The 26,570-nt window shown below is 49.8% G+C and overlaps 2 protein-coding genes and 1 long non-coding RNA gene across 7 annotated transcripts; 1 reads left to right on the top strand and 2 right to left on the bottom strand.

Annotated features, from left to right (window-relative positions):
* Window positions 1-9,820: 9,820 nt before the first annotated feature.
* On the bottom strand, window positions 9,821-14,803 carry LOC129048054 (uncharacterized). 2 transcript variants are annotated; one of them, XR_008510069.2, is made up of 4 exons: window positions 14,546-14,796; window positions 13,725-14,058; window positions 10,790-10,877; window positions 9,821-10,144 (listed from the first exon to the last, which is right to left on the bottom strand). It is a non-coding gene; the product is annotated as an uncharacterized LOC129048054 (long non-coding RNA). The 2 variants fall into 2 exon arrangements; XR_008510068.2 differs by having other exon boundaries at window positions 13,725-14,803.
* Window positions 13,366-21,807, top strand: CD72 (CD72 molecule). The gene is made up of 9 exons (XM_002819651.6): window positions 13,366-13,593; window positions 13,694-13,801; window positions 14,567-14,638; window positions 15,124-15,213; window positions 15,526-15,861; window positions 18,797-18,942; window positions 19,886-20,001; window positions 21,046-21,200; window positions 21,489-21,807. Exons 1-8 carry the CDS (start codon window positions 13,512-13,514, stop codon window positions 21,176-21,178), a joined length of 1,083 nt encoding a protein of 360 aa, XP_002819697.3. The 5' UTR covers window positions 13,366-13,511; the 3' UTR covers window positions 21,179-21,200; window positions 21,489-21,807.
* On the bottom strand, window positions 21,756-26,525 carry TESK1 (testis associated actin remodelling kinase 1). 4 transcript variants are annotated; one of them, XM_024252648.2, is made up of 10 exons: window positions 25,952-26,525; window positions 25,685-25,806; window positions 25,505-25,553; window positions 24,805-24,951; window positions 24,379-24,461; window positions 24,116-24,206; window positions 23,777-23,860; window positions 23,539-23,628; window positions 23,279-23,393; window positions 21,756-22,926 (listed from the first exon to the last, which is right to left on the bottom strand). In XM_024252648.2, exons 1-10 carry the CDS (start codon window positions 26,168-26,170, stop codon window positions 22,046-22,048), a joined length of 1,881 nt encoding a protein of 626 aa, XP_024108416.1. In that variant the 5' UTR covers window positions 26,171-26,525; the 3' UTR covers window positions 21,756-22,045. The 4 variants fall into 4 exon arrangements, with proteins under 4 accessions (XP_024108416.1, XP_054376952.1, XP_054376951.1 ...); XM_054520977.2 differs by having other exon boundaries at window positions 21,756-22,681; window positions 25,952-26,488; XM_054520976.2 differs by having other exon boundaries at window positions 21,756-22,942; window positions 25,952-26,482.
* Window positions 26,526-26,570: the final 45 nt, after the last annotated feature.

Genomic DNA, 26,570 nt, shown 5'->3' on the forward strand with positions numbered 1-26,570 from the left:
TAGCTGGGACTACAGGCACCTGCCACCACACCTGGCTAATTTTTTTTTGTATTTTTAGTAGAGACGGGGTTTCACCATGTTAGCCAGGATGGATCTCGATCTCCTGACGTCGTGATCCGCCCACCTCGGCCTCCCAAAGTATTGGAGTACAGGCATGAGCCAACGCGCGCAGCCGTTCTATGCCGTTTAAACTGGTCAAGAGTATAGAAAACGAAGAAAGGCTCCAAGATTTAATTGTAAAGCTAGTACAACTTGATACTATTCCCAATAAAAACTCTAAGTAAAAAAGAAAAAGAGGAAAACTGCTTAAATATAATAAAGACTAGTTACTAAAACCTAAAAGCAAATATGGTTCTCAATGGTGAAACACTGAAACCACTTCAATTAAAATAAAAATTTAGACAGAAATGCCTGCTATTATCCTTATTATTTGACATATCTTGGAAGTTTTACCAAATTCAGTAAAACAAGACAATGAATTGTTACGCTCATCTGAAAAGAAATTATAATATTATCTTTTTTGCTGCTGACATGATTGTACCAGAAAAACCAAAAGACTAGTAAAAATAAAAAACCATAGTAAAAAGCAATATAATTTGGAGGGCTGACTGGATACAAGATAAATATAATGAAAAAAAATTGTTTTTACTCTAGCAATAAGCATATTGAATTGAAAATGGAAGCAGTTTCAATTTAGAGTTACAAAGTTATAAAATTCTTAGGATAATATATAGATAATGAAGCTACTCAGAAAAAAAAATTCTTAGGATAATAATGATAGCCACCATAATTCCATGAACTATTCTGAGCACTTTGTATCAACTCAATCAAGCCTTACAACGTCCTCTTGAAACAGATTACTATTATTATTATTATTATTTTGTATTTTTTGTAGAGACGGGCGTTTTGCCATGTTGCGCAGGTTTATCTCGAACTCCTGGGCTTAAGCAATCCACGTGCCTCAGCCTCTCAAAGTGCTGGGATTACAGGTGTGAGCCACTGCATCCAGCCACTATAATTATTCTTATTTTATAGAAGAGAACACTGAGGAACACACAGATTAAGTGATTTAGCCCCAGATTACTATTAATAGCTGGTAAAATCTCAGAGCTGGGATTTGAACCCTGGCAGTTTGGCAGATACTTCCCTTGTAACCACTATGATATGGTACATACATTTATTCATATTTAATCAAGAAACACATAAGTATTCATATGAATAAAGTTATACAGTAAAATATTATTAAACACTATAAAACAAGATGGGAACAAACAGAAAATTAACCATATCCTTTTGGGAAGAGAAAATATCATAAAAAGTGTCAGTTCTCAAAAAATTAAAGTGTATAATTCCAATTAGTAAAACAAAGAACAAGCAAAAAAAAACTATTTTTTAAAAATACAAAGATTTTGATAGGGAAAATAGTGAGAAAAAAATAGAGAAATTCACTTTAGTGGCCGGATGCAGTGGCTAATGCCTGTAATCCCAGCACTTTGGGAGGCTGAGGCGGGTGGATCACCTGAGGTCAGGAGTTCAAGACCAGCCTGGCCAACATGGCGAAACCCCTTCTCTACAAAAATACAAAAATTAGCCGGGCGTGAAGGCACATGCCTGTAATTCCAGCTACTCGGGAGGCTGAGGCAGGAGAATAGCTTGAACCCGGGAGGTGGAGGTTGCAGTGAGCTGAGACGCACCACTGCACTCCAGCCTGGGCGGCGACAGGGCAAGACTCCCATCTCCAAAAAAAGAAAAAGAAAAGAAATTCACTTTACCAAATATGATAACATATTTTAAGGCCACTTAATCAAATGAATAAAGCAAAGGGGAAAAATTAGTCAGTGGAATAAAACAGAGAATCCCAAACGAGGTGATTGTATATACAAAAACATGACAATTCAAGTCATTGGGGAAAGTGGGCTGACATAATCAATGGAACTGAACATCCAGCTCTCCTTACTGAGTGCTACCATGTGATGGGACTGTGCACTAGCAGGGCTTGCATACTCATGTAGCAGCAGAGCATGGTGGGTAAAAGCACACCTTCTGTGGCAGGACATTCGCGTCATCAGAGGTGGAAGCGGGGAGAGACTGACTTGGGTTCCAGTCTATGTTCACGGGTTCTGGCTTATCCTTTTGCCCATCTGCCCTTCCTGGCTGCCTGGCCTGCAGAATCCGAGCTCCAGCAGCAGAAGCAAAGACAACACCTTTCAGAGACTGTTGAGCTTGCTCCCACAACTGCATAATTGAGCAATTCTCTGTACCAAATAAGAGCAATTCTGTGTACTAAATCTCTTAATTGAAAAAATATGTATGTGTGTGTATGTATATATAAACATACATACATATGCATATGCTAGTGGTTTTACTTCTCTGATGAGCCTTGACTGACATACTAAATGAAGGATATACAAGTGTTCATGATATTCTTTCAACTTTCCTTTAAGCTTAAAATGTTTCAAAATAAAATTCTGGGGGGATAGAAAAATATACACAAAGGATTCTAACCTCAATTGAAGAGCTAATCCAAATGGTTAAGAAACGTGAAAATATGCGCAAATTTACTACGAATCAGGGACATGCAGCTTAAAGTAAAAATGAGATGCCTGCCGGGCACGGTGGCTCATGTCTGTAGTTCCAGTACTTTGGGAGGCCCAGGCAGGAAGATTGCTTGAGCCCAGGAGTTTGAGACCAGCCTGGGCAACTAGAGAGACCCCCATCTCTAAAAAAAAAAAAAAAAAAAAAAAAAAATTAATTAGCCAGGCATTGTGGTACATGCCTTTAGTCCCAGCTACTTGGGAGGCTGAACTGGGAGGATCACTTGAGCCCAGCAGGTTGAGGCTGCAGCGAGCAGTGATCATGTCACTGCACTCCAGCCTGGGCAACAGAGCAAGATCCTGTCTCAGAAAAACAAAAAACAAAAAAAGATACCACTTACATGCATGGTGAAAAACTGGAGCTTAAAACCAGTGGGGAACTCTGAGAGCCAGTGTAGATACATGTGCCCTCACAGTTACTCTCCCACTCCCGGGGTGAGGTTGCTGGTGTATTCATACACAAGTTCCCACCAGTCTTTGTTTGAGAGCTGCTTTGTTGGGGGAGGCATGGATTCTCCAGCACTCCTGGCCCTCTGCTCTGCTCACCCACCAGAGAAAAGCTTCAGGCAAGGAGCTGCAGGCCTGCCCTTAGCCTCTGGGCTTATGTGCAGCCAGCGGTGAGGCCTGAGGAGAAATGGCTGAGGCACTGACAGTATCTGCCGAGCAGCGAGCATCGCTCAGATCCACTAATGTCTTGTGTTAAATTCATGCTGTCACTGTTTCTTACCACAGGCGCCTGCCACCATGCCCAGCTAATTTTTTTTGTATTTTTAGTAGAGATGGGGTTTCACCGTGTTAGCCAGGATGGTCTCGATCTCCTGACCTCGTGATCCACCGGCCTTGGCCTCCCAAAGTACTGGGATTACAGGCGTGAGCCACCATGCCCGGCCCAGGTCATAGTTTCTTTAAAAAGGAGGAGGAAGAAGAGGAATAAGCTGGCCCTGGTAGCATGTGCCTGTAGTCCCAGATACTTCGGAGGCCAAGGCAGGAGGATTGCTGGAGCCCAGGAGTTCAAGTCCAGCCTGGGCAACATAACAAGACCCCTGTCTCTTTTTTAAAAAAGAAAAAGCCAGGCAGAGTGAGTCATGCCTGTAATTTCAGTACTTTGGGAGGCTGAGGCAGGAGGATTGCTTAAGGCCAGGCATTCAAGGCCAGCCTGGTCGACATAGCGAAACCTTGTCTCTACAACAACAACAAAATTAGTCTGGTGTGATGGTGAGTGCCTGTAGTCCTAGTTACTTGGGAGGCTAAGGTGGGAGGGTCACTTGAACCCAGGAGTTTGAGGCTACAGTGATCTATGGTCGAACCACCGTACTCCAGCCTGGGTGACAGAGTGAGACTCTGACTCTGATTAAAAAAGAAAAAAAAAAAGAGGTACAAAAACTTATCATAGGAGCATCAGTGGAACAAGCTAAATCCCCAGTGCTGTGGTTGGTTCTGAGACTGCAACTGACATTCTTCATTTTCCTCCCCTTCCGTCCACACTAGACTCCCCTCACTCTCAAGCAGTACTTCTTGCTGGACTGAATTACTTGCCCAGTGGGTGAGCCAGACCTTCATTTCTGAGCCTTCTGATAACTGGGTTCTTGCCAGGCTGTGGTGGTTAAAGTTGCCCAATATATCACTGAGCATGGAACACCAAGGGGCACCCATAAATCCCCTAACATGCAGATACAGGCATACTTCAGAGATATTGTGGTTTCACGTTTGAGATCACTGCAATGATCACAGGATTTTTTTTTGTTTCCCAATGTGTATAAAAGTTATGTTTAGCCGGGCGCAGTGGCTCTTGCCTGTAATCCTAGCACTTTGGGAGGCCGAGGTGGGTGAATTGCTTGAGCTCAGGAGTTTGAGACCAGCCTGGGGAACATGGTGAAACCCTGTCTCTACTAAAAATACAAAAAAAATTAGCCAGGCCTGGTGGTGCATGACTGTAATCCCAGCTACTTGGAAGGGTGAGACAGGAGAATCACTTGAACCCAGGAGGTGGAGGTTGCAGTGAGCTGAGATTGTGCCACTGCACTCCAGCCTGGGCAACAGAGTGAGACTCCATCTCAAAAAAAAAAAAAAAAAAAAAAAAAAAAGGCCAGGCGTGGTGGCTCACGCCTGTAATCCAATCACTTTGGGAGGCCGAAGTGGGCAGATCACGAAGTCAGGAGATTGAGACCATCCTGGCTAACACGGTGAAACCCTGTCTCTACTAAAAATACAAAAAGATTAGCCAGGCATGGTGCTGGGCACCTGTAGTCCCAGCTACTCGGGAGGCTGAGGCAGGAGAATGGCATGAACCCGGGAGGTGGAGCTTGCAGTGAGCTGACATTGCGCCACTGCACTCCAGCCTGGGCGACAGTGCGAGACTCCGTCTCAAAAAAAAAAAAGTAATGTTTATACTATACTGTAGTCTATTAAGTGTGCAGTAGCATTATACCTTAAAAAAAGTAATACCTTAATTAAAAAATACTTTATTGTGAAAAAATGTTAATGATCATCAGAGCCTTCAGTGAATCATAATCTTTTTGCCAATGGAGGGTCTTACCTTGATGTTGATGGCTGCTGACTGATCAGGATGGTAGTTGCTGAAGGCTGGAGTGGCTCTGGCAATTTCTTAAAATAAGACAACAATAAAGTTTGCCACATTGATTCTTTTCACAAAAGATTTCTCTGTAGCATGCAATGCTTGGTAGCATTTTATGCACAGCAGAAGTTTCAAAATTGGAGTCAATCCTCTCAAACCCTGACACTGCTCTATCAACTAAGTTTATAGAATATTCTAAATCCTTTGTTGTCATTGCAACATAATCTTCACCAGTAGATTCCATCTTAAGAAACCACTTTCTTTGCTCATTCATAATAATCAATTCCTCATCTGTTCAAGTTTGATCATGAGATTGCACCAATTCAGTGACATCTTCAGACTCCATTTCTAACTGTAGTTCTCTTGCAGTTTCCATCAGAGCTGTAGTTACTTCCTCCACTGAAGTCTTGAACTCCTCCAAGTCATCCATGAGGGTTGAAATCAAGTTCTTCCAAACTCCTGTTAATGTTGATATTTTGACCCCCTCCCATGAGTCATGAATGTTTTTAATGGTATCTAGAATGGCGAATCCTCTTCAGAAGGTTCTCAGTTTACTTTGCCCAGATCCATAAGAGGAATCCCTATGGCAGCTGTAGCCTTACAAAATGTATTTCTTAAATAAGGTCAAAATTACTCCTTGACCCACGGGCTACAGAATGGAAGTTTGTTAGGCGTGAAAACAACGTTTATCTCCATCAGAGATCTTGGGTGACTAGGCACATTGCCAATGAGCAGTAATATCTTGAAAGGAATTTTCTTTCTGAGAAGTAGGTGTCAACGGTGGGCTTAAAATATTCACTAAACTATGCTGTGGACAAATGTGCTGTCATTCAGGCTTTGTTCTTCCATGTATAGAGCACGGGAAGGATAGATTTACCATAATTCTTAAGGGCCCTAGGATTCTGAGGATGGTAAATAAGCACTGGCTTCACCTTAAAGCCACGAGCTGCATTAGCCTCTAACAAGAGAGTCAGCCTGTCCTTTGAAGATTTGAAGCCAGGCACTGACTTTTCTTCTCCAGCTATGAAAGTCCTAGATGGCCTCTTCTCCAATAAAAGGCTGTTTAGTTTGCATTGAAAATCTGTTGTTTAGTGTAGCCACCTTCATCAATGATCTTAGTTAGATCTTCTGGATAACTTGCTGCAGCTTCTACATCAGCACTTGCTGCTTCATCTTGCACTTTTATGTTATAGAGATGACTTCTTTCCTTAAACCTCATGAACAAACCTCTGCTGGCTTCAGATTTTTCTTCTGCAGCCTCCTCAATTCTCTCAGCCTCCAGAGAATTGAAGAGAGTTAGGGTCTTGCTCTGGATTAGGCTTTGGCTTAAGAGAATGTTGTAGTTGGTTTGATCTTCTATCCAGACCACTCAAACACTCTCCATATCAGCAATAAGGCTGTTTTGCTTTCCTATCATTTCTGTGTTCACTGGAGTAGCTCTTTTAATTTCCTTCAAGAACTTTTCCTTTGCATTCGCAACTTGGCTAACTGGCATAAGAGGCCTAGCTTTTGGCCTATCTTGGCTTTGGACATGCCTTCCTCACTAACCTTAATCCTTTCTGGCTTTTGATGTAAAGTGAGAGATGTCCAACTCTTCCTTTCACTTATACACTTAGAGACTATTGTAGGGTTATTAACTGGCCTAATTTTAAGATACTTGTGTCTCAGGGAATAGAGGGACCCAAGGAGAGGGAGCAAGACAGGGAACAGCCAGTCAGTGGAGCAGTCAGAACACACACAACTTTTATTAAGTTCAGTGTCTTATAGGTATGGTTCATGGTGCTCCAAAACAAGGACAATATTAACATCAAAAATCACTGATCACAGATCTCCATAACAGATACAATAATAATGAAAAAAGTTTGAAATATTTTAAGAATTACCAAAATGTGATGACACAGAGACACGAAGTGAGCACGTGCTGTTGGAAAATGGCACCAGTAGACTTGCTTGCCACAGGGTTGCCATAAACCTTCAACCTGTAAAAAACTCAGTATCTGTGAAGCATAATAAGTGAAGTGCAATAAAATGAGGTGTGCCTGGACATTCCTACAGTATGTAGCAGCAGCCCTAACCCCTCATGATAATCAGGCAATCAGGTTCAGTCACCTCTGCCAGGGTAATCGCTCCCCACTAAGTATGTGAGCTAGGAGTAGCCAGGCATGATCGCTAGGTATGGAGAACTCTGTGGGTCAAGGTAGACGCTCTCTATACATCCTTTCATCTTTAACTCCCACTGCCAACTCAGCGGTCATCTCCATATTTTCCCACTTAAATTCCTGAAAATTGGCATTTGATAAACTCATCCTGATGTCCATCCAGGTCACTGGCTTGTCCATGGACTGGCCAGCCTTAGGCAGAGGCCCACTTGCTCATTTTATATTTTTATTAAATTAAATTAATTATTATTATTATTATTATTTTTTGAGACAGAGTCTCCCTTTGTCACCCAGGCTGGAGTGCAGTGGTGTGATCTTGGCTCACTGCAACCTCTGCCTCCCAGGTTCAAGTGATTCTCCTGCCTCAGCCTCCCGAGTAGCTGGGATTACAGGCATGTGCCACCACGCCTGACTAATTTTTGTATTTTTAGTAGAGATGGGGTTTCATCATGTTGGTCAGGCTGGTCGTGATCCACCCATCTCGGCCTCCCAAAGTGCTGGGATTACAGGCATGAGCCACTGGGCCTGGCCTTTATAAATTTGTCTTTTTAACCCATTTTTTTTTGAGACGGAGTCTTACTCTGTCACCCAGGCTGGAGTGCAGTGATGGAATCTCGGCTCACTGCAAGCTCTGCCTCCTGGGTTCAAGCTATTCTCCTGCCTCAGCCTCCCGAGTAGCTGGGATTACAGGCATGTACCACGATGCCCAGCTAATTTTGTATTTTTAGTAGAGACGGGGTTTTGCCATGTTGGCCAGGCTAGTCTTGAACTCCTGACCTCAGGTGATCCGCCTGCCTCGGCCTCCCAAAGTGCTGGGATTATAGGTGTGAGCCACTGTGCCAGGCCTCACTTGCTAATTTTAATCAGCTGAGGTCAAAGGGGTTGGAGGTCACAAGACACAATTTCTTGGGACTAGGGCTGCCTCATCAGCAGGGGTTTGCCTGCTTAAAAAGGGCTATAGGTAGTATTTAAGTATGGGATAAAAAACACAAAGTAAAAAACAAAACAAAAAAAGGGCTATAGGTGTGGCTGGCACAATGTTTGATGTATTTGGTTAAGGGGGCTACATTTCTATGTGGCAGCCTTTTGTCACAAGCTTCTTTCCAGTCACTGGGTCAGTTTATAAGGCGCTTACAGCCTGCTGAGTCCAGTTTCCCAATTTGTAAAATAAGCAGGCTGGGCTCTCTAAGATCCCTTCAAGTGTAAAATAATAACTGCCTTTCTCCTCAAACTTTTTTACATAAACAATTGTTAACCCAGGACTCCCTCCATCCTATGCTTATGCAATTTATTTTTTTAATTCCAAATTTCATTTTTCAATAAATGCTTGCTGTATTATCTTTTTTTAACTTTAATTTTGGTTCATTTATTTTTTGAGGGAGGGTTTCACTGCTGCCAGGCCAGAGTGCAGTGGCACAAACATGGCTCACAGCAGCCTCGCCCACCTGGGCTCAAACAATCCTCCCCACTCAGCCTCCCAAGAAGCTGAGACCATAAGCGTGTGCCATCACATCCACCTAATTTTTAAATTTTTTGTAGAGATGGGGTCTCGCTGTGTTGGCCAGTGTGGTCTCGAATTCCTAGGCCCAAGTGATCCTCCCACCTCAGCTTCCCAAAGTCTTGGGATTACAGGCATGAGCCATTGTGCCTGACTTTGCTGTTATTATTATTATTATTATTATTTTTTTGAGACAGAATCTCGCTCTGTCACCCAGGTTGGAGTGCAGTGGCACCATCTTGGCTCACTGCAACCTCTGCCTCTGGGTTCAAGCGATTCTTTTGCTTCAGCCTCCCGGGTAGCTGGGACTACAGGTGCACGCTGCCATGCCCGGCTAATTTTTGTATTATTAGTAGAGACGGGGTTTCACCATATTGGCCAGGCTGGTCTCGAACTTCTGACCTCGTGATCTGTGCACCTTGGCCTCCCAAGGGATAACAGGCATGAGCCACTGTGCCCGGCCTGCTGTTATTATTTTTATGACATTTCATTCTGTGGTTTGGAGCCATCATTTTGCCTTGTTGCAAGGCTTGAATCTTGAGTTGGCCTTTTGATGTATTTGCTTTTCAGCTCTGTGCCATTAGCACAGAGAACGTGCTTTCTGTGTCACCATTTGAGGCAGGACCAAGGAGAGGCCTGGGGCAAGTCACCGAAGACCTATCTGTACTCTTTGGCTTCAGTGATCAAAGAAATCCAAGTCTCCCTCATGGTGCAATCAGGTGACCCATTTTTCTCCCTCCTGACTCTGAAGCCTTTGTGACAGACTTTTAAAGAGGCCTTTGTAAAGTCCACACCTAGTGTGTCTCCAGCAATCATACTCTTGATTGAGGTCAGACTATCTTGTATTTTACAGATGGAAAACTGTGACTTGCCCAAAGTCACATACAGTGGCAAGGCTGGTCTCTTTAACCAGAGTCTCCCTATTCTTTCTATTACATCATGCTTCCTCCACAGTTCACAAAACTCTTGCTGCTCTAATAAATTACACACTTGGTGGCTTAAACAATACAAATTTATTATCTTACAGTTGTGGAGATCAGGTCGACACAGGTCTCACTGGGCTAAAGTCAAGGTGTCTGCAGGGCTGGTTCCTTTCTGGATGCTGAAGGGGAAAATCTGCTTCCTTGCCTTTTCCAGCTCTCAGAGGCTTCTTTCATTCCTTGGCTTATGGTCCTTTTCGTCCACCTTCCAAATCAGGACCTATGAGTTGAGTGTTTCTCCTGTGGCATCTCTCTGGCCCTCCTTCCCTCACCGAATCTCTTTCTTCCCATGATGGGAAAGGTTCTCCCTTTCAAGGACTCATGTGATCAGAGTGTGCCTACCAAGATAAAACAGGATAATCTATCTAAAGGACCTTAATTAACATAGTCACATCTACATTTTGTCAGGTAAAGCGACATATTCACAGGTTCTGGGGATTTGGGTGTGAACATTTTTGGGAGGCCATTATTCTGGCTACCACACCCTGTCAGTAAACTAGGGCTTCCCGGAGGCCAGTGGGTTAAAGTAATGAAGACAGATATGGCCTGACTTTCAGAGTCTTAGGAGATGCTCCCGATGTCCTGACATAGACTGTATCAATGACACAAAGTTGATCAGGTGAGCCCCCTTCCACATGGCAAATTCTATCTGACGCCCTCATGGTTGGGCCCCCTCCTCTTGTCAAACGTAAATACCCATTCCCTGTAATGAGTAGTGGGAAGGCCAGGAGAGGGCAAAACATGGGTGTTGGTGTCTGCCCTCCAGGCTCTCAGATGATGATATTATGGTTCTGGAAAAGCTGAAATGTACAGCACTGACCCCTCAGCTCTTAAAAGTTCCCTGATATTTGGGCAGTAGAGGTACAGCTTGGAATTACAGGTATATTTTCTGATGTCCAGCCTCTAAATGTAATGTGAATGTCAAAACTGTAAAGACCCCAAGTGACACACATGGGGCAAGGGGAAGGATCCTACTCTCTTACCCTGTTCACAAAGGAAGGCTGCAAGCTGGCCTAAGACAGAAGCGAATGTGGCCTGTGATGAAAAGATATGTAAGCATCACCAAAAGAGCTAAAGAGGAGAAAAATATAGAACAAGCCTGGTTAAGACATTCAGGATAATGGGGTGTGCAGTTCCATCTGGGGATCCCTTTCTTTTTCTTTTTTTTTTTCTTTTTGGAGACAGAGTCTCACTCTGTGGCCCAGGATGGGCACAGTCTCGGCTCACTGCAACCTCTGCCTCCCGGGTTCAAGCAATTCTCCTGCCTTAGCCTCCCTAGTAGCTGGAATTACAGGCACATGCCATCATTCTCAGCTAATTATTGTATTTTTAATACAGATGGGATTTCACCATGTTTGCCAGGCTGGTCTCAAATTCCTGACCTCAGGTGATCTGCCCACCTCAGCCTCCCAAAATGCTGGGATTACAGGTGTGAGCCACCATGCCTGGCCAGGAGATCCCCTTCTTAAGCCTCTCCACAGGTCAAGTTAGGCAGCAAGCCCATGTATTCCTTTTTTTTTTTTGAGATGGAGCTTTGCTCTTGTTGCCTAGGTTGGAGTGCAATGGTCCGATCTTGGCTCACTGCAACCTCCACCTCCTGGGTTCAAGCAATTCTCCTGCCTCAGCCTCCTGAGTAACTGGGACTACAGGTTTGAGCCACCACACCTGGCTAATTTTTTTGTATTTTTAGTAGAGACGGGGTTTCACTATGTTGGCCACGGATTCCTTTTTGAGTGCAGACTAGAAGCTTGGTTTTGGCATTTTACCTGGCATCTACATCATGTTCACCTGTGTATTGGATCTGAAAACTGGGACATTCTACAGTTTGTGGAACTCCTGCAAATGTTCCTGCAATTGATCTACTCACACACTGCCCACACCCACCCCCTGTACACCACAGGTTCAAGTATTTGACTCTTCCCACCCCACCCACCACTGCCACCAGCTGCTCTATACCCTCCCACTCACTCTCAGGGCCCCTGAGGCCCCCAGGGAGTCACCACCACATACCACTCTCTGTATCTGGGGGAAGGTCTAGGTTGTTGGAAACTTTAATCAAGCAAGGACAGTTAACAGCTGCAGAGGCACCTTAGGAAACAGTGAGCTTCAAAAAGGAAATACTTGTAGGATCTCTTGTGATGACCTTTGACGACTTTTCTGAAAATGACCCGTCATTCTCTGCCATGGAAAATAACAGTGATCACAGGCAGCCTTCAGCCCACAGAAGGCTTCCTCCTCCAGGCAGGCTCTGACATAGCCGCTCACCTCACAGATGCCCTAACAGGCTGCAAAGTCCTGGGAACATGTGTATCCATGCACACACATGCACACGTGCCTCTCTACAGGTACATTTTTGAGGTGACAGCTTTGCCTCAGTGGCCACTTCCTCTAGGGCTGGCTGGGCGGAGCTATTGGCAGAGCTCTAGGGTCCCTGGCAGTGTCCTGCCACACACCACCAATCATCCGAGCTGTTGGCATGTGGTGAGGACCTTTTCCCCCTTCCTTTTTCCTCCCCACAGCTGCAGGAGGGGGATTCTGTGGGGCGGATGTCACTTTGCTAGGGGTGGGTTCTTCCCACCCCCACACTACATCTTGTTCTAGCTCCTTCCTATCCCAGATGTAGGCCATTTTGGGGTTCCTATTAGGGGTCACATCCTGGTAAAAGAACATTAGGGAGCACCTTTGGGCACCCCTGCTCAGCAGCCCCCTTTCCCCCAACTGGTTCCCTCTCTCCTCCATCAGCCAGACCCCACCACCTATGAGGGTCACACAGTCCCTGGGTCCTCCGCCACAAATGCCCCCTTTTTCCTTGGGGCTGGGTGTGAAGGGACAGCTTTGGGACTTTTTAAAGAAAGAACTTTGCTAGGAAAGTAAGAGAAGAACCAAAACCAAACCAAGAAAATGTCAAAACTTCTGCTGGTCCAGAATCTGCGCTCGGCCTCTGGCTCTGTTCTGCTCCTCTGCCTTGCCTTCACCTAGGAAGCTGCAGCCCTTCTTAAGCCCTCTGCAACTCCCTTGCTCACCTGCTCCCTGGCTCCCCATGAGGGTGCATGGGGGGCAGTGCTGCTGCTTGCCTTTCCAGGGGTGCTGCAGCCATGGCTGTTCATTACCTTCACCTCTGGCCCAGGCCTGTTCCTGAACCCCCAGTTACTGGAACCCCCAGTTACTGGAAACCCCAGGATGATGAGAAGCGAAGGATGCAAACCAGGAACCCCCAGTCTCATGGGGAGAATGGAGCCTCACCCTGGAGCTGGGGAGATCGTCTGGGTCAGTGCAGCTCCAGCTACACATCATAAGCCCCAGTGGACAAGGCAGCCAGGAGGAGGGTGGGGCAGATCAGGGCAGATAACCAGAAGGACCGAGTTTGGGGCCCAGCATGGCCCATATGGGTCTAAGATGCATGGAGAGGAAGCACAGGGAGGACATGGGGACAGGCCCAGCCCTTACCCCTGTGCTCTGGACCTCAGTGTCCCCTCCGTGGCCCCTCTGGCCCTGGCCCAGGGATACCTTCTGCTTCATTGAGCCCATCTGTTTGAGACTTGCTAACACCTTCCTCTTTTGTGACTGAAAGTCACCGGGCCAACTGCTAAGCCGTGCAGTCACAGAGGGAACACAGAGCCTAGTTGTAAAGGGACAGAGAAGAGAGGGGCAAGGGAGGACGGTGGATGACAGGGAAGACGAGTGGGGGCAGAGCTGCTCGGGACCATGGCTGAGGCCATCACCTATGCAGATCTGAGGTTTGTGAAAGCTCCCCTGAAGAAGAGCATCTCCAGCCGGTTAGGACAGGGTAAGGGGGATGAGGCCTCCCCTTGATCCTACATCCCCACTCCCCACCCCACAGATCCCATTCCCAAACCCCACCTTGGTCCGTTTTCTCTTCTCTCCAGACCCAGGGGCTGATGAGGATGGAGAACTCACCTATGAGAATGTTCAAGTGCCCGCAGTCCCAGGGGGGCCCTCAAGCTTGGCTTCTTCTGTACTAGGGGACAAAGCAGGTCTGGAGAGCCTGGGGGATGTGTGTTTGTTGGGGGGCTGTGTCTTGAGCTGGGGAGTCCACAATGTTTTTGTTGTTGTTCTTGAGACAGGGTCTTGTTCTGTCACTCAGGCTGGAGTGCAGTGGTGTGATCATGGCTCACTGCAGCCTCGACCTCCTGGGTTCAAGTGATCCTCCTGCCCTGGCCTCCCAAAGTGTTGGGATTGCAGGCTTGCGCCCCCACACCATGGCCCACAGTATTCTTGAGAGCACAATACCCTGGGGAAAGGAGGAGGGCGGTTCTTAGGAAACAGAAGAATAGAAACAGGATAAATGCGACCCAGGGGAGGAAGAAAGATTCCTCCGGTAAGGTGGAGACCCCAGTCGGGGAGATAAGGGCTGCGGAGGGATAGGGCAGCCCTGTGGGGGATGAGTTCTATGGGAAACGGGGAGCCATGGGAGGGAAAAGAGGTGATGTGAGATGGATGAGAGCAAAGGGGGAGAGAGTTTGGAGCCGACAGATAAGGGGCCTCTGAGGAAACGATAAAGGGAGAACTAGGAGAGATGAGGGGGTCCCGGGAAAAGATACAGTGAGACCCAGGAGGAAGCCGAGAGAGTCCCGGTCAGAGGAGGAACTCAGGAGAGTGACACGGTGTCCCAGAGCAACTCTAGCGGGCAACGTGGGGCAGACTGGAGTTTCCTGGTGGCGAGGGCGAAGCGGGTGCGCAGGAGGAGAAGGGGCAATTCTCGGGGCTTCCCGTCTCACACTGGATGCTCCCCTCGACAGCGGTCAAGTCGGAGCAGCCAACTGCGTCCTGGAGAGCCGTGACGTCACCAGCTGTCGGGCGGATTCTCCCCTGTGAGTGCCTGTGCGGGGCGGCCGCGGGGCCACGTGCTCGCGCCTGTCCCGGCTGCGGATGGCGCTGGGCCCCGCGGGGTGCAGCTCTTTCCGGGATGAGCCCGGGCGCAGCCCTTCCAACCGCCCGGGCTGCCGTGCCACATTGAACTTCAGCCGGTGCGCCCGAATCCGACGTGCACCGCCCCCCTGCGGATGGTCCCAATTCACCTACCTGCCCCCCTTCCCTTCTCTCAGTCTGATATTTCCTTCCCCTTCTCCCAGGTAACGCCCCCGAGTCCTCACCAGCACTGATTCTGGAACACCCTCTCCCCTACCTGCGAAACACCCCGCTACCCAACAGAAACCACCATGCTTGCCCCCTCAGCTCTGCACCGCCTTCCTCTTAGGGATGCCTTCCCCAGGGGTCTCCCCCACCGACCTGTTCCCTCCTCTCTACATTTTTTACGGAGGCTGACTGCCCGCATCCATCCCACTGTTCCCCTAAGGCCGCACAGCCTGCCTGCGATATCTCCTGCTCGGCCTGTTCCTCACCTGCCTGCTGTTAGGAGTGGCCGCCATCTGCCTGGGAGTGCGCTGTGAGTAAGGCTGTCCCCACTTCCCACTTACACCGAACGACTTTCGTCCCGACTCTTGCCCCAAAGCTGATCTTCCTCAGCAGGGATCATAGTCACTACTACCACATCCTTAGCTTTGGGTTTGGTTTCCAGCCAGGGCTGTTGTCTTCCTGAATTGTCCTCACCTAATCCAGTACCTCCTTAGGCTTTAGGCAGTCAAATCTTGTATTTTAGCCTGTGATGCAAAGAAGCAGAAAAAGGGCTGATGCTGCAGTCTCAGGGCACTAGGGCAGGGCTGGAGTAGACATCCACCAAATCTCTGTGGCCAAACAGATCTGCAGGTGTCTCAGCAGCTCCAGCAGACGAACAGGGTTCTGGAAGCCACTAACAGCAGCCTGAGGCAGCAGCTCCACCTCAAGATAACGCAGCTGGGACAGAGTGCAGAGGATCTCCAGGGGTCCAGGAGAGAGCTGGCGCAGAGTCAGGAAGCACTACAGGTGGAACAGAGGGCTCATCAGGCAGCCGAAGGGCAGCTACAGGCCTGCCAGGCAGACAGAGAGAAGACGAAGGAGAACTTGCAAAGTGAGGAGCAACAGAGGAGGGCCTTGGAGCAGAAGCTGAGCAACATGGAGAACAGACTGAAGCCCTTCTTCACATGCCGCTCAGCAGGTGTCCGCTCTGGGGAGAGGAGAGAAGGGAGGGATGGATTGGAGCAAGGAGATACTAGTGGCAGGGGTCTATCACCCAGGGACCTGTGAGGTGTTCAGGAAAGAGGCAGTGAACCAGAGTGGTGGCTGACATGAGCTGTTCAGCCTTGGCCAACAGAGAGAAGGACCAAGCTGCATACTAGATTTAGGAGGACCCACCCAGCTCCAAGGCTCATCCTGTAGGGGAGAGGAGGATGGCAGCCAGTAGTCCAAATCACATTGTCCAAGGTTTCTTCTGGTTGATATCAGTGACAAGGATCTGGGAATGCCCCCAAATTTGGATGTGAACTTGGCGGTTTGCACATCTTTCTAAAGACAGGGACCTCATTTTTAATTAATTTTCGTTATAGCTGAGATCTCCCCAAAGGGTAAGACTTACTGGCTGACATGGAGTGCAACCTGGTGGTGGGGCAAGGCAGTGAGGCGCTCAGCACTCACAGTGAGGTGGAGCTGGGAGTTGTGGTGTAGGGAACTAGGATGGGGTGTCCATTCATTTTGAAAGCAGGACCCCAGCCAGTAGGTGGAGATGGGTAAAGGGACACATAAAAGAGGCAAGGCTGTATCAAAACACGCTGAGGGTCTAGGCAAGGTGCCAGGCCCAAGGGGACTGGAGTGTTTTAGGTCTATGATCAGGTTTAGGCTCTGTCTAGCTTGGGGGTCATCTGGGTGATCTCCCCAGGCATAAGACAGCAAGATTATGTGCAGACGCCCCTTGCCCTCATTTCCTTAACCTTACCCTCTGTGACCATCAGTTCCATGCCAGGACTGCCCATTCTCTTGGCAGCACCTTAGACCTCTACCTCCCAAACTGCTCTTCTGGTGAAAGGATGGTTTCAGACTTCCACTCTGATCACAGCTGCCCACCACTCCTGCAGGTTTTCCCCACACTTTTTTGATCTCATTGAGGCCTCCAATCTGCTGACTCCCCTTTTTCTCCTTTCCCATCAGCTGAGGCCTCCAATCAACTGACTCCCCCTTTTCTCCCTTCCCATCAGCTGTCTCCTGTCCACACTTCTCTCCCTACCTATCATGGGTTTGAAGCCCATCACTTCAACTACTCACTTATTTTTTTAAACAGAGACAAGGTCTCACTATGTTTCCCTGGCTGGTATCGAACTCCTGGGCTCAAGCGATCCTCCTGCCTCAGCCTCCCAAAGTGCTGAGATTAGAGTCGTGAGCCACCACACAGGGCTCACTCACTTCTTTGTTCCATTATCCTTCTAGTGTACCTGATGGGCAAAATTTCAACTCTGGATGAACCCAACTGCCCATGGTCAGCATCAAGGTGTGACAAATTGTGGAATCATTCTGCTCAGTGCCACTGAGACTCTAGTCTCTCAGCACTGCCTGGCAACCTCTGCAGTGGTCAGCTTGCTCTCCATAGTAACTCCTTCTCCCTCACTTTCAGCAGATGCCCTCATCTTCCACTCTTTCAGAGAGGAATTCCCTTCACTTTCCATCACCAAGTCTGTATATCCATTTGGATTTTTGCCCATCCTCATCTTTTGCAAGGATACTTGCAACAGCTTTCTAAATGTTTTTCCTACTCACTCCTCTCCCTGCAGTCCATTCTTCATATTGGAGCCAGGGTAATCTTTTACAAACAAAAATCTGACCATGTCACCCAATCTAGAGCATTCCAGTTAATTGATTACATAAACAGTTATGGAATACATAACATATAATATGTCCTAGCACTGTGCCCAGGCACTTGGGATATAGCTAGTGAACAAAATTCCTCTATGTAAAACCCTACACTGACTTTCTCTTCCTCATAATATAAAAATAAGAATCCTTAACATGGCTTCCAACACCCCTGCCTGCCTTTCAGTGTGCCACTTATCTCCTCACCCTCTTCCATTTGGCCATACGGATTTCTTTTTTTCTTTTTTTTTTTTTGAGGTGGAGTCTCACTCTGTCAGACTGAAGTGCACTCCCAGGCTGGAGTGCGGTGGCGTGATCTGGGCTCACTGCAACCTCTGCCTCCCGAGTAGCTGGGATTATAGGCATGCGCCATGGTGCCTGGGTATTTTTTGGTATTTTTAGTAGAGGTGGGGTTTCACCTTGTTGACCAGGCTGGTCTTGAACTCCTGACCTCAGGTGATCCACCCTGCCTCGGCCTCCCAAAGTGCTGGGATCACAGAAGTGAGCCATTGTGCCCAGCAGGGATTTCTTTTTGTTCTTTTAAGTTGCCATAGGACAGTAGGTCAAGGGAGTTAGCAGGGTGGGGACATGAGGATATGTAGAGAAAAGAGAGGGAGCTAGTGGAGAGGGAATGATTTTTGAGTGATGACGGTAGGACTGATGGAACAAAGCAATGGAGAGAGGTGGCCTGGGATCAGAAGTGCAGATTGGGATGCAGGATATCGAAGAAAGAGGGATATTTATGTCTTATGGATAGTCAGGAAAAGAAGAACAGAGAAGAGAAATGTTGAGGTGGAGAGAAGGGAAAAGGAGAGAGCTCAGTTTCTGCAAAACAGGACCCAACATTTTCTGCTTGTAGGAAATTGGAGAGGGAAGGAGGGGGCCAGTGCTGGAGGAGTGGAGGATGTGCAGTGGGGGGTGCTTTATGGAGTGGAGGAGATGGGCCCAAGAGATGTTAGGTAAAGTGTCAGGGTGGACTGCAATTGTTCAGAAATTGGGGTAATAAAATCAGCCCTATTAAGACAGACCTCCCAGATTGCTGAGAAGTAATGTTGTTGAATGTTAAAGTCTTTTTACTAAGTAAGGACAGGTATGGTGTTTCCAGGAGATGCAAAAGAAAGAAAGATTGCAAAGATAATAGAAGTCCATGAAGGTGCTGAGATTAGCTCTAGGGGAATATTGTTAGCAAAAGATTGCTGAGTAGTCACTTTCATCCCAACTGTTGCTGCTATCACATTCTTTCTGCTTTTTAGACACCTGCTGTCCGTTGGGATGGATAATGCATCAGAAAAGCTGCTTTTACATCTCATTTACTTCGAAAAATTGGCAGGAGAGCCAAAAACAATGTGAAACTCTGTCTTCTAAGCTGGCCACATTCAGTGAAATTTCTCAACAATCAGTAAGCATATCCTTACTCACAGACTGCAGTGTGTACTATTAGGTAAAGGACATATGTCATCAAATCAGGAATGGCAGTGCACACATGGCTGGGGTGGCCATTCCTTTTCCATGGAAGAAACTGAGAATCACAATACTCTTGACCTCTGAGCTTGGAAACAACCTCTGCATCTTCTCAGCACAGTGGTCCAGGCAGCCCCTAGTAACTGATTAGAGTTGGCATGAGAGTGGAAACTTAGGAACCATATCTACATTTTTTTTTTTTTTTTTTTTTTTTTTGAGACAGAGTCTCACTCTGTCACCCAGGCTGGAGTGCAATTGCATAATCTTAGCTTACTGCAACCTCCGCCTCCTGGGTTCATGCAATTCTCCTGTCTCAGCCTCCTGAGTAGCTGGGACTACAGTCACATGCCACCATGCCCAGCTAATTTTTGTATTTTTAATAGAGACGGGGTTTCACCATATTGGTCAGGCTGGTCTCTAACTCCTGACCTCAGGTGATCCACCTGCTTCAGTCTCCCAAAGTGCTGGGATTATAAGTGTGAACCACCACGCCCGGCCTCTACTTTAATGTGTATCTCATCTCAGCTTGCTGGTCAGCTCCCTGGGCTGCTTGACAGGTTCCTGGACTCTTGTGGCCTCTCAGGCAGAGAGGTCCCACATCTGGTGGGCTGGATTGTAGGGATTAGTTCCTTGGGGCCAGAACAGCACACAGAATGACTCCCCTCCGAAGGCTGGCAAAGATTCTTACTCAGCTGGAAGGCAAATTTAGCAGTGAGCCTGCATCTGCAGGGTGGCACTTGATGGATTCAGGGACAAGTTACCAAAGAGCTGTCATATATACAGCCCCCTTGCCAAAGCTGAGGCCTCCCTAGGGTGTGCATTTTCTTCCATATTTCTCATCACTCTCCACGTATCTCTGGTCTCTCTGAATCTCCCCTCAGCACTCTTACTACTTCTTAAATTCGCTGTTGCCAAATGGTGGTTCAGGGAATTCATATTGGACTGGCCTCAGCTCTAACAAGGATTGGAAGTTGACTGATGATACACAACACACTAGGTAAGTTTGTTAGGACTTCTGGGTATTTGCAACTCCATAATCCCCTCCATAAAGACATGGTAATCAGATTTCCTTCCCACCTGGTCCCCTCAGAACTCTCCCATAAATCAACACTGTAATTGCCTATTTGTCTGTTTCCTCTATTTGATTAATAACTTCTTAGGGCAATCTTATTCTCCATTCTTTTTCCACCTAGAAGTCCCTGGCACATGCTTTTTTGTTTCAGTAACTACTAGGTTGGGACCTACGCTATCTTTTAGGGGGAGACATTAAGGATTTAGTTAAGGCTCCACAGCTGATGACAGCAGCGTTTCTCCATCGTTCGACAAGGCCACCCAAACTGAGATTGTACTTTCTCAGTAGCGGCCACTTGGGGCACTAGAGCTGCCTCAGTGAAGTAAGCAAGGGAGCAGTGGGGGTATCATCAAAGCTCCACTTCACTGTGATCAAGGGAGCGGTGGGGTACCATTGAGGATCAACCCTAGGGACCCTGAAACAGGGTGGCAACCTCCTTATGTTCCCCAATTGGCCTTCCCTTTTTTTTTTGAGATGGAGTCTGGCTCTGTCGCCCAGGCTGGAGTGCAGTGGTGCAATCTCGGCTCACTGCAAGCTCCGCCTCCCGGGTTCACACCATTCTCCTGCCTCAGCCTCCCCACCAGCTGGGACTACAGGTGCACGCCACCACGCCCGGCTAATTTTTTGTATTTTTAGTAGAGACGGGGTTTCACCGTGTTAGCCAGGATGGTCTCTATCTCCTGACCTTGTGATCCGCCCCGCCTTGGCCTCCTGAAGTGCTGGGATTACAGGCGTGAGCCACTGTGCCCAGCCTGGCCTTCCCATCTTTAAGACCTCGAGTGACTTTTCCCTCTGCTGGTTCTAAAGCCTGTTTTAGTTGAACTCCAGACAGCTGTCCTGAACCATGCCCAGATGTGGCCTTAGGCAGGCAGGGCGAGTTAGGACTTAGGTTTTATGCAGGGAAAGGGGAGAGAAGGGAGGGTGGGATATGTCCAGAGCATATCCCAGCTCTACCTTACTACTTTTTAGGACTTACACTCAAAGCTCAAAATGTACCAAGGTACACAAAACTTGGTCGTGGACTTGGATGGCAGAGTCAGAGGCATGTAGAAATTCTCTTCCCTACATCTGTGAGATGACAGCTTTCAGGTTTCCAGATTAGGACAGCCCTTTGCACTGAGCTGGTAAGAGTGAGGGATGGGGCCGAGGCATGGGGAGTCCAGGGGCAGAGGGACTCAGAGCAGGGGCCCAGGGGCCCGAGAGAAAACTTGTACCTGGGATGAAAGTTCCTCCACAGCTTCCAGTTGCTTGGTCTGCTTGTTAGGGTGGGGTGGGCAGGGAGGGACAGGTAAGGCCTACAACTTATGGGAGGCTGGTGGTGTGGCTGTCAAGAGCTGAGGAGGAGATGGGGTGAGTGGGATGAGGGTTCAGTTAAGTCAACCGTGGAGCTCACCGATACTTTACTTTTCCAGACACTCATGCCAACGAGAACCTGTGCCCCTCCTTCCTAACCTGAGGCCTGCGGGTCCTCAGACCATCTCCCTCATTCTGGGCAGTGCCCAGCCACCAGCTGATCCACACCTGACACTTCCAGCCAGCCTGCTGCCTGCTCCCTCTTCCTGAGACTGGACTGTTCCTGGGAAAAGGGTGAAGCCACCTGTAGAAGGGACTTTGGCCTGCCCCCAAGAACCTCCCATGGTAGAATGGGGTGGGGGAGGAGGGCGCACGGGCTGAGCGGATAGGGGCGGCCCGGAGCCAGCCAGGCAGTTTTATTGAAATCTTTTTAAATAATTGCACGTGTTAGTCTCATGTGTCAGCAATGCTGTGTCTGGTTCAGTGATCCCCACGGGAACGCGAGCCGGGGGTCGACTGGAAGTGCTCTGTCCCTTGAGTCCATGCTGGGGCTCCCCTACACGGGCAGAAGAGCCGGTCAGCCCATCTGGAACTGGCACTGTCCAGCAAGTGTGCTCTGTTCTTACAGGGTGTCCTGAAGGCCAAAGTTGGAGGCCTGAGACCACAGGCTCCACTGCTAAGAGCGTGCCCCAGGCAGCTGCAGGCTGGGTGTGGGTGGCTTGGCGTGGTGCCCTCGGTGGCAGAGGAGACTGCCCGCCTCACAGTTCAGGTTGCGGTAGCGGGCAACAGCTGGTGTGGGGCGGGGGCACATGGACAGGAAGCCAAAGCTGAAGGGGCCGAGGCAGCAGCCAGGACAGGGCAGCCCCTCATCGGGCTCCCGGGGAGCTGAAGGGGGTGGCGAGGGTTCTGTCCGCTCCAGGGCTGCCGCCCGGGGCAGGCTATGCTGGGCCCGGTTCCAGGGTTCCCCAGCCCAGCCTTGTGGGGAGTTCACCACCACAGCTGGGGGATTGTTATTGAGGACGGGTCCTGATCTAGGGGACCAGGGTTGGGAGGCCGAGGAACAGGTGCTGATGAAGTTGTCTGTGGCCACAGCCAGAGGCAGCTGGGGCGCTGGTCCTGGAGGTTCCGGCTCAGGGCTGCTGCCCTCGCACTCCATCTTCTCTTCAGCCGAGGGGCCCACGGGGGGAGGGCCAGGACCTGGCAGTGCTGTCTCCATACGGCGGGGGAGCTCAGGGGATGAGGGTAGTGAGCGGCAGCGGCGGGCAGGTGTTCCAGGCTGGACCAGGGTCTCCGGAGTGGTCACCAAGGGCAGCTGAGTGGATGGGAATGGTGATGGTGGCACAAGAGGCAGGACTGGCTTGCTGGGTGTGTCCAAGAGCTTGATCTTGCCACCCCTGAGGTCTTCCCGTAGTGAGAAGGGGTTGACTCGAGTCAGATTGTCCCCCCAGTTGGGGGGTGATTCTGGTGATGGGGGCAGGAAGAGGTCTGACCGGCTTCGGGAAAGCCGGGGGTCTGGCCTGGGAAGCGTGGCAGAGGGACCCCCTCTTGGAACAGAGCCTGTAGACACAGAAGTCTGGAATCACTGTCCTCAGCATTTGATCACAGCTCCTTGAGGACCTCATTATTCTCCAGGAGGCTGGTGGGACTAGAGCTTGAAAAAGGGAGTCCCACCTGGTGCTTTCAAAAGGGGCGATGTCATCTCCAGGCCCCTTTTACTTCTTTCCCCTCCTCTCCCTCAAGCTTTAGCATTAGGAAACTGTCTTCTTGGAGATGTCCTCCCATCCTATCCCAGCCCGACCCCCAGCCTTTTCAACTAATAAATATACTTAGCCTCCCCCATGTCACCTCTGAGTTCTAAGGAGGAGAAAGGCCAAAGGACTCAAGCTGGGTCAAGGTCATGCTCACTTACCCTGATTGTGTATCTGCGCAGTCCTGGTGAGTGGGGCTGGTTCAGGCAGCTGCTCCAGGATCCATTCCAGGTGCTGGGTAATTTCGGTGAAGGGGGCACGGGTGCTGGGTTCCAGCTGATGGGTAGAGATGGGAACGGCTTCACTCAGTGCTCCGAAAGAGGGTCTCTGAGTTTCTTCCCATCACCTGGGTCCCATAGGGCAGCCATGGCAGCTTATGGATGGGGGCAGGGTGGGGCAGGAAGGAGTGTGAGGCTCTTACGCTGCAGCAGTGGATGGCCAGAAGCAGGAAAGGCAGTGGGCAGTCATCCCCCACCAGAGTTCGGAAAGCAGGCACATCCAGGCCAAAGTCCTGTGGGGACAGAAGGAGGGACCTCCAAGTCAGCTTTTCTTGGGTTCTCCTTCTGCTCCCCAGTCAGAACCTCAACCTCTAGGGAATCCTCCTTGGTTATGAGCCAGCTAGTCTGGAGTTCTTTCTTTGCAAACCTAGAGACATTCACCTCAGTGCGTGGTAGGTAGTCAGGGTCTGCAGGTACTCGGGCGATGAGCTCACAGAGGACAATCCCGAAGGCAAAGACATCAGCCTGGAGGTCAGAGATAATAGTGTTGGGGAAGAATTAACAGTTTTCATTTCAGAATTTTGACAGAATATAGCAGAATTTGGTTGAGGGTGGGGGATCTTGACAGTTTTCATGTGTTGGAAGGGTGCCTGTGAGGGGCAAAGGGATCCTGGGGACTCCTGAAGATCTGGTAGGGTTGTTTTGGGGATGGATGGGGCTTTATGAGAATACCTCAAAGGTCTCGGAAGGCCTTGGGGATCTGAAGGGTTGATGTCTCACCTTCTCATCATACAGCTCACCCCGTAACACCTCTGGAGCCATCCAGTACGGGGAGCCCACCACGGCCAATGGCTCCTTCCTTGCCCCCTCCCTGCAGGGGCAGGGGTAGGGTGGTCAGAAACATCCTATTCAGGCATCCCCCCCCGGCAAAAGGGGATGAGGTGAACTCCCTCCGTTCCCCAAGGGAAACATCGCTGGGGCTCTGGGGACATCAGATAGGGGCACTCTGGGAGATGTGGGGGGAACAGGGACATTCATCTCACCTATACACAGGAATCTTTTCAGCCAGCCCGAAGTCACCCACGACAGCGGTGAAGCCTCGATCTTCCCGTCGGACTAGACAGTTCTGACACACACACACATAGTATCCCCACGCACTCATCACCTTCTGCTCTCTGGCCTCCCAATGTATAACCCAAAGCCCTGTCACTCCAGCATAACTCCAACCCTCTCTGCTCTCTCAGTTTTTCAAGGCACTTCAATATTGCAACATCATCCAACACTCCAAACACAGGGTGCTACTCAGTCCCTCGGAGCACTCCCCTCACCCTGGTCCCCCAATATTCTCCAATGCCTTGCCACTCCAACATCCTAATATATCTGTTATCCACATTCCAACATCCACAGCCCAGTTACAACCTAATAGTCTCAAACCCTCTTTCATGCCTCCACCCACCCTGCTAGCCTACCTTGGATGTGAGGTCGCGGTGAAATACACCTTTGGAGTGCAGGTACCGCAGGCCTCGGGCAATGTCCAGGGCCAGGCGGAGCCTGACCGACCAGGATAGGGGTTCAGGGGAGCTGAGCAGCTGTTCCAATGTCCCCCCATTCATATACTGGTGCATAGGAGGAGAATGGGAATAGATGTCAGACTTCAGTCTGTATTCTAGGTCCCCCAGTTACACGCTAGGGGACACTCCGGAGGATCACAGAGGTCATAGGGGTAAGACTGTGCTGTAGGACCCCCCCATCCATGTTCTAGGGTTGCCCTGTTCAACTCAATAGCCATTAGCCATGTGCAACAATTTAAATAATTTAAAAAATTTTTTATTTAATCAAGTTGACCCACAAAAAATAATCTAAACAATGAAAATAATTTAAATTTAACCACATGTGGCTAGTGGCTACTGTATTGGACAGCACAGATAGAGAACATTTCCGTCACTGAAGAAAATTCTATTGGACAGCACTGTTCTAGGGGATACAGAGAATAAGACCAGTTGAGGCCTTTTATATGTGGTTTGCCTAAAGGGAAGTTCAGGAAAGCCTCCCCTGGGAGGAGATCCTGTTGCCTCTCACTAGTCCTCCGTAGATCCACCAGGCCTGTTGACTCCCTTTTCCTTGGGGGTGAAGGGGGGTGGGGATCCCTCCTTCCTGGCCTATTCTCACCTCTGTAAGAGCGTGCAGCTGTCCCTGGTGCACACAGACCCCCATGAACCTGCAAGAGGATGGGGAAGATAGAAGGGTAGGCTGTTAAGGGCCTCAACTCCTCCTCAGTTCCACTTTTCCCGCGGGATCTTTCCCTTTCTCTCCCGCCCAGCAAGCTGCCCAGAGACTGGGGCCGCTCACCTTAGGATGTTGGGGTGCCTGAGCCGGTTCATCAGCTGCACTTCCCGTAGTGTGTTGCCCCGGTTACTGGGGAGCTTGTTCATCTTCAGCACCATGACTTGCCCTGACTGTCGGTGCCGAACCTGGGGGCAGGAGCAGCCGGCGAGGGCCGGGCAGGTCGGGCGGGTCGTCGGAGTCTGGACTCTCTTCCCCGCACTCCCGGCCCCCTAGTTTCAGCCTCTGGTTGAAGCCTAGGTCCCGCCCCTCTGCCCTCTCGGCCGGTCCTACCTTGTAGACCTCAGAGAAGAAGCCGGCCCCGATCTTCTCCGCGCAGTGAAAATCGTCCACACGCGCCAGGCTAGACACGGCGCTGCGGAGAGCCCGGTAGGAGGAGGGGCGGCCCCGGCCCGGGCCTCCGCCCGTGCCCCCCGGCCCCGGGGGCCCCTCCCCCGGCACCTCTCCAGGCCCGGGCCCAGGGCCCCGCAGTGGGGGCCGTTCCCCGGCCATGGCCGGGCCCCCAGCCCGGGCCTGCCTCACATGGCAGGGTCCCCGGGGCCCGGGCAGGCCGCGCTTGCCATGGGCGCGGGCCCAGCCCGATCCCGGGCGCCCGTAGTCCCGCTCCCGCCCTGAGAATGGAAGATCCGCCGAAGATCCTGGACCCGCCCCCGCCGCGCCGGCTGGCTGGGCCCGGGTGGACGCCGCGCCGCTCCGCTCCGCGCAGGGCCTGGGCTTGGGCCTGGACCGGGCGGTGGCGGCGACGGTGGCGGCAGCGCTCCGGGGCGCCGGCGGGCTGGCTTGCCGCGGGCGGAGGCGGGCGGGCGGGCGGCGGCTGCTCGGCTTAGCCGCCGGGGCTCAGGCTCCGCGGCCTGCCGGGGGCGGGGCTGGGCCGGGCCTCCGCTTAACTCCT

Source organism: Pongo abelii, chromosome 13 (assembly GCF_028885655.2).
Source record: "Pongo abelii isolate AG06213 chromosome 13, NHGRI_mPonAbe1-v2.0_pri, whole genome shotgun sequence".
Taxonomy (NCBI): domain Eukaryota; kingdom Metazoa; phylum Chordata; class Mammalia; order Primates; family Hominidae; genus Pongo; species Pongo abelii.

Excerpts from the sequence above, each read along its gene's own strand:
- CD72 (XM_002819651.6), top strand. The coding sequence starts at position 13,512 with ATGGCTGAGGCCATCACCTATGCAGATCTGAGGTTTGTGAAAGCTCCC. Across the intron at positions 13,802-14,566 it reads TGTACTAGGGGACAAAGCAG|CGGTCAAGTCGGAGCAGCCA; the intron begins GTCTGGAGAGCC and ends TCCCCTCGACAG. Across the intron at positions 15,214-15,525 it reads CATCTGCCTGGGAGTGCGCT|ATCTGCAGGTGTCTCAGCAG; the intron begins GTGAGTAAGGCT and ends GTGGCCAAACAG.
- TESK1 (XM_024252648.2), bottom strand. The coding sequence starts at position 26,170 with ATGGCCGGGGAACGGCCCCCACTGCGGGGCCCTGGGCCCGGGCCTGGA. Across the intron at positions 24,952-25,504 it reads AGCTGCACGCTCTTACAGAG|TATATGAATGGGGGGACATT; the intron begins GTGAGAATAGGC and ends CCTATGCACCAG. Across the intron at positions 23,861-24,115 it reads GTGAGCTGTATGATGAGAAG|GCTGATGTCTTTGCCTTCGG; the intron begins GTGAGACATCAA and ends TCTGACCTCCAG.